This window comes from Panthera uncia, chromosome D1 (genome assembly GCF_023721935.1).
Source record: "Panthera uncia isolate 11264 chromosome D1, Puncia_PCG_1.0, whole genome shotgun sequence".
Lineage (NCBI taxonomy): Eukaryota > Metazoa > Chordata > Mammalia > Carnivora > Felidae > Panthera > Panthera uncia.
The window spans coordinates 12,866,078-12,872,751 of NC_064808.1; the positions used below are offsets into that span (position 1 = coordinate 12,866,078).

The 6,674-nt window shown below is 37.3% G+C and overlaps 1 protein-coding gene across 1 annotated transcript; it reads right to left on the reverse strand.

Moving 5' to 3' along the window:
• Positions 1-4,996: 4,996 nt before the first annotated feature.
• Positions 4,997-5,944, reverse strand: LOC125915976 (olfactory receptor 8J3-like). Its single transcript, XM_049622092.1, is given in 1 exon segment — positions 4,997-5,944. A coding segment is annotated over 1 exon segment (948 nt).
• Positions 5,945-6,674: the final 730 nt, after the last annotated feature.

Consider the following 6,674-nt stretch of genomic DNA (forward strand, 5'->3'; position numbering starts at 1 on the left):
GACTGAGCCACCCAGGCACCCTCTACTCTATTTAATTTTTAAAATTCTTATCTTGAGCTGCTACAGGATTGTTAATAAGTCAATAAGTCAAAGCCCACCATTTTGAAATATATTCTTCTTATCTACCCAGGTAGAAGGCGCTCCTCTTTCTTCACACAATGGGTCTGAATAGCAGGTGACTGCACGCATTTATTAGTGTCTCTGTCCCAAAAGATCTTGCCTCACAGCATGATGCAAGCAAGATTATTAGAAAAATTACAGTCCCTTTTCAATTGATACCTCGAGAAAGCTTTGAAGGTTTATTGATGTGATTCCCTGTTTGTAAAGAACTGCATATCTTTATCTCTGCCATTAGTATAGTATTATTGCTCTAAGGTTCTCCTAACTCTTAAAATATTATGATTAGTTAATTTTTAAACATAATTTTTGTGGTAGTAGATGATTAGTGTCAATCTTTGAGATTTGCTTTAAAGGGCAAGTGTGAATTACATTTTTAAAACTCTCATAACTTCCTGTGAGATGAGTATCTTAATACTGTATGCACAGGGCATTTGGTAAAAGCTCTGGGCATTAGTTTCCACCCTAGTCACTTTGACCTAGATGGTGAATAAGAAATATGTTGCCAATGGTGCATGGGGAATGAAGTGTGGATATGTGAATTTTATATACTGGCTATGAATTTAAAATTTTCTCCTATCCTTTGAGCAAAAAGTTAACTATAACACTGGGCTGCGATATAATGAAGAAGGGGATGGAGTCTTACATTTCTTTTCCATGATGTATTAAAAAGACACTGTGAAGGAGAAAATATAGCAAAGGCTTAAAAATCACATGCTGCTTACATTGTGTAAATGATGATCAAGCTAGGGAAAGATCAAGATAGGAAATTGTATATGTTTGAACTACATGTTCCAGATATTAAATAATACTTTGAATGTATACTGCCTTTTTCTTCCTCGTCCCTGTTTGGGGAACACATCTGGTACAATTGGCTAAATATCCCATCCCTACTTGTGTCTTGTTATAAAATGCCGCGACTTGAGGTTTGGTATTGAGATGCTTGTCCATTATGTACAGTACAACACTTAAAAACAAACTAACAAAATCCTGAGGAGCAGTGATTCTGAACAAGGCATTCAATGCTGAATGTAATTAAAAGGACACTCTTACTAATGAATCAGAAATATTTGTTTATTTTTTAAATGTTTATTTATTTTTGAGAGAGAGAGAGAGAGACAGAGTATGAGCAGGGAAGGGGTTGAGAGACGGGGAGACACAGAATCCGAAGAATGCTCCAGGCTCTGAGCTGTCAGCACAGAGCCGGATGCAGGGCTCGAACTCGGGAACCATGAGATCATGACCCGAACCAAAGTCGGACACTTAACTGACTGAGCCACCCAGGCACCTCTGAATCAGAAATACTTAAAGAGTATGGGGCACCTCGGTTAAGTGTCTGACTACAGCTCAGGTCATGACCTCATGGTTCCTGAGTTCGAACCCCGTATCTGGCTCTGTACTGATAGCTCAGACCCTGGAGCCTGCTTTGGATTCTGTGTCTCCCTCTCTCTCTGCTCCTCCCCCATTCATGCGCTGTCTCTCTCTGTCTCTCAAAAATAAATAAACATTAAAAAATAAAAAGAAATATGTAAAGAGTTCAGAAATTACATTCGATTCCTCAATTCTTTTTTTTTAATCTTAAAATATTGTATCAGGTAAAACAATTAAATAAAATACAACTGATAGAAGACATTTTATAAATGGTCATGGAAAACCATACCTACATTTTATATGGGAGTCCAGAAACTTTATCCCATGAATCCTGCATGTATATTTACCCAATGGTCCTGCTTAATGTCAATCCATACCTTCCTATTCAGACTTGTAGCAATCACTGTCAGTATCCATAAGTATTTCATGGCTTAGCTCCTCCTAAGCATCCATTTCCTCACTCATGTCTCATCACAAACAAGATTTATAAGGCATAGTGTCTGCGAATAAATGTATAATAAAACCATGCTCAGTGAACAGAACTTGGCTGATCAGACAAGTGTAGTAAATTAAGGATTTCCATCTTGTAACATTAGACTAGATCAATAATATTTTAACATCAACAGTGGGTGCATACTAAAAGACTCTACATGGGACGCCTGGGTGGCTCAGTCGGTTAAGCATCTGACTCTTGATTTCAGCTCAGGTCATGATCTCATGGTTCAAGAGTTGAAGCCACGTGTCGGGCTCTATGATGACAGTGCAGAGACTGCTTGGGATTCTCTCTCTCTCTCTCTCTGCCTCTCCCCTGCTCATGTTCTATCTCTCTCTCTCAAAATAAATAAATAAACTAAAAAAAATAAATTAAAGACTACATAATTTTATTCTTTCCTATTATTTAGTGGATCTATACACTCCCATACCTAAGTTCAGGGTAATAAGAAGATTCCAAAGGACTTTGTGGTCTCCTTGCTTACTAAAGCGTCTGCTCTAGCTGTCCATTCTAAAACTAGGACCATTCATCAATAATTTTACAACAAATTAAAGGAAACAAGGGACAATGCAAAGTATCCACTAAAGGCTTTGTCACGATGTTAGTATAACTGATAAAACATTTTCGGGGAGCCTGGGTGTCTCAATTGATTAAGCATCTGACTCTTAACCTTGGCTTGGGATTCTCTCTCTGCCTCTCTCTCCCCCTACCCCACTCCCTCTCTGTCTCTGTCTCTCTCAAAATAAATAAACTTAAAAAAAAAACCCAACATTTCTCTGGGATGCCTCATATTTCTTCTCCCCAAATTGGGTAGTTTCAAAAGAATTTAACTTAATTAGGAAGGAAATTAGTAGGGAAGAGTTTAAAAAGGATTTGGGGGGCAGGTAATCTAAGGATACCTCAATTACAATTCTTTCATGTCTATGAGTCTAATTTTGTTTTGCAGGATTGCATTTCTTTTCTTATATCATAATTCTTATGCCTAAATATTTAGTGCCTATACTTGAAGAAGATATTCAACACTGGAATTCATTTATAAGTAAAGTGAACATACCCAGAGCAGGTTAACATGATTTTCCATATACAGGCATACCTCAAAGATTTTGAAGGTTAGGTTGCACACCACTGTTATAAATAAAGTATCACAATAAAGCAAATCCAATGAATTTTTTTGTTTTCCTAAGGCATATAAAAATTACGTTTACACTATACTATAGTCTATTAAGTGTGCAATAACAGTATGTCTAAAAAACAATGTACATAATTTAAAAAACTTTATTGCTAAAATATGCTAACCATCAATGGAACTTTCAGTAATTCATAACCACTGGCCACAGATTACCATAACAAACGTTTGGAATATCACAAGAATTACCAAAATGTGCCAGAGACACAAAGTAAGCAAATGCTTTTGGAAAAATCATGCTGCTAGACTTGCTCAAGACAGGGTTGCCACAAACATTTTTAAAAACAAGAATGTCTGTGAGGTGCAATAAAGCAAAATGCAATGAAATGACAGATGCCCATATCTCTTCCAGTTTAGTTCTTTGACTATTTGTCAAGACTCATTCCTAAGGGTAAGTGTCGAAATCAGCCATAGAACTGATTAAAATATGGATTTATTGACCTTTTTCTGGTGATGCTGGTTTAATAGGTCCATAATACAATCTGGTTACTTCTATTCAAAATTGTACAATAGAGATTGGTGTATACTCACTGATCAAAAACTCTCAAAAAACAGCAAAAAAGTCTATTACAACAACAAAAATTTCCCTCTAATGATACAAGGAATTCTCACAAACATGATCCCTGGAATGTCTAATGATATCAAGTACAGGACATATATTATACACAATAAAGAAGACTGAGAGAGTAGGGAAAAAAGAAAATCCTCCAGTAAATTTATGAATCAACACAAAAATATCAATGACTGTCCTCTGGGTCTTTCACTGGAAAGTTATATAAATTATATTAATTTCATTAAAATAATTTCAATCAGGAGCGCGGGGGGCGGGGGGGTCAGTTGGTTAAGTGTCCGACTTCAGCTCAGGTCATGATCTCACAGCTGAGGAGTTCGAGCCCCGTGTTGGGTTCTGTGCTGACAGCTCAGAGCCTGGAGCCTGCTTCAGATTCTGTGTCTCCCTCTCTCTTTATCCCTCCCCTGCTCAAGCTCTGTCTCTCTCTTTCAAAAATAAATAAACATTAAAAAAATTAAAAATTAAAAAAATTTTTAATTAAAAATAAAATAAAATAATGTCAATCAGATTTAGTGTTCAGAATGTAAATTCATCAGTATTATATGTTTTTTTCAATCAGACAATAGGAGTTTTATTTTAAATGTATTTTTCAGTTCAATTTTATTCACTTGGCTTTGAAGAGGATTTTAACTATCTGGATTATAGTTCTTCAAAATGCAGTGATCCACTATACCTCAACATACCCAGGCACAAAGCAAAAACAGAAACCAAAGGATAAGAAGGATCAATTTACTTCTCTCAGCTGTATTTTATTACTTTGTTCAAGTTTATTTACTTTTTTTTTAAACATATGTCTCTCCCAATTCCTGGAAATATTTCTTTAAAATTTTTCTTTTAACATTTATTGATTATTGAGAGACACAGAGACACAGAGCGTGAGCAGGGGAGGGGGAGACACAGAATCCGAAGCGGGCCCCAGGCTCTGAGCTGTCATCACAGAGACCGACTCGGGGCTTGAACTCACAAACTGTGAGATCATGACTGGAGCCGAAGTCGGTCGCCCAACTGACTGAGCCACTCAGGTGCCCCGAAATATTTCTTTTAAAATTGGGTATGAAGTTAGTGAGCAATGTTTGTTTCTGTAACAACCTCACATTTCCAAGAACTTGAGTTTAGTTTTTAATTCAATGCTTCCCAAATCCTAGCTCCTTTTAATTCCTGGGATTAATTGTAAACCTATGTCAGCCACCTTTTTGCTTTCTCTGACATATGGTAACCTATTTTAACCATCTCATCATTTACCTATAGAGCTCTAAAATTACACTGATTTTAAAGAATAGCATGAAATTGTTAGAAATCTCTGTAAGACAGCCTTCACATCCTGATTCCGCAGGCTGTAGATCATGGGATTCAACATGGGGATCACCAGTGTATAAAACACGGAAGCAATTTTATCGGTATCCAATGAGTAGTTAGTTTGAGGCTGCAAATACATGAAGAGAAGGGTCCCATAGAACACGGTGACAGCCATCATATGTGAAGCACATGTGGAAAAGGCTTTTTTCCTTCCTTCTGATGAACGCATCCTTAGAATGGACAAAACAATATTGAAATAAGATACTACAACTATTATCAAGGATAAGACCAAATTTGTAGCTGCAGATATAAATACTATTGTCTCTGGAAAGTAAGTATCAGAGCAGGACAATGTTAACAGTGGGACAATATCACAGAAGAAATGATTGATTACATTGGAAGAGCAATAAGACAGAGAAAATATACAATATGAAACCACAATACCTGTGGAAAAGCCTTAGAGGTATGTGAGGGATACCAGCAGAAGGCAGATCTGTGGAGATACCACCACCATGTAAAGCAGGGGGTTACAAATGGCCACATAGCGGTCATAAGCCATCACAGCTAACGTGAGCACCTCGGCTACAATGAAAAATAAGAACCCTCCCAGTTGGGTGGCGCATTCATAGTATGAGGTGGTTTTCTTCTGTACTAAAAAATTGATCAGCATTTTAGGGGCAATGACAGTAGAATCGCCAAGATTGATGATAGCCAAATGGCGCAGGAAGAAGTACATGGGGGTTTGAAGCTGAGAGTCAACACTGGTGAGGGTGATGATGCCCAGATTCCCCGCCATGGTCAGCCCATAGATCACCAGGAAAACAAAGAAGAGTGGAATCTGGAGCTCTGGGCGGTCTGAGACTCCCATGAGAATGAACTCAGTCACCAGGGTGAGGTTCCCTGGAGCCATGTAAGGGTTTGGAAACTCATCTGTTTGGAGAAGAAAAGGAGAAGTGGTTACAAACTCTAAAGATTTATTTTTTAGGACTTTCATTAGGCAGTAAGGGTAATTCCTTAGGTGAGATTTCCTGGAATGATGTATGAATCTAACTCGGTTATTGAAATCAAGGTGCTAGGACTAGTAAATAAACTACAGTCATTTGGAAGAGAGAAAAAGCAAGTGCAGCAAATTAAATAGACGACCCAGCTTCATTCATTATTGGAGGATTTCCTTCCTCACATTCTTATTCAGTTTTGAATATCTTATTATCTTATTAGCTTGCCAGGTATTTGAAGCCATGATTTCTATCTTATATGTCTCTCAAGTGTGAAAAGCCTTGAGGAATTGTATGCCTTCAAAAAATCCAATTTCTCCTTGTGATTTCTTAATCTGGGACTTGTTGCTCTATTGTAAGATTGGATGATTCTAGTCACTATCCTGCCCCATTTTCTTTATCCTATCTTTCTATAACTTCTAGCTGATGGACATTGAATTTGCAATTTCTACCATCCATATCTGTTAACTGTTTTTTCTCATTTTCCATTTTATTAACCCAGACAAAAATACTTGGAAATATGTCTTTTTTTTAAGTTTATTTATTTATTTGATAAACACAGAGAGAGAGCATACACAAGCAGGGGAAGGACAAAGGGAGAGGGAGAGAGAGACTCCCAAGCAGGTTCCACTCTGTCCTTCCAGA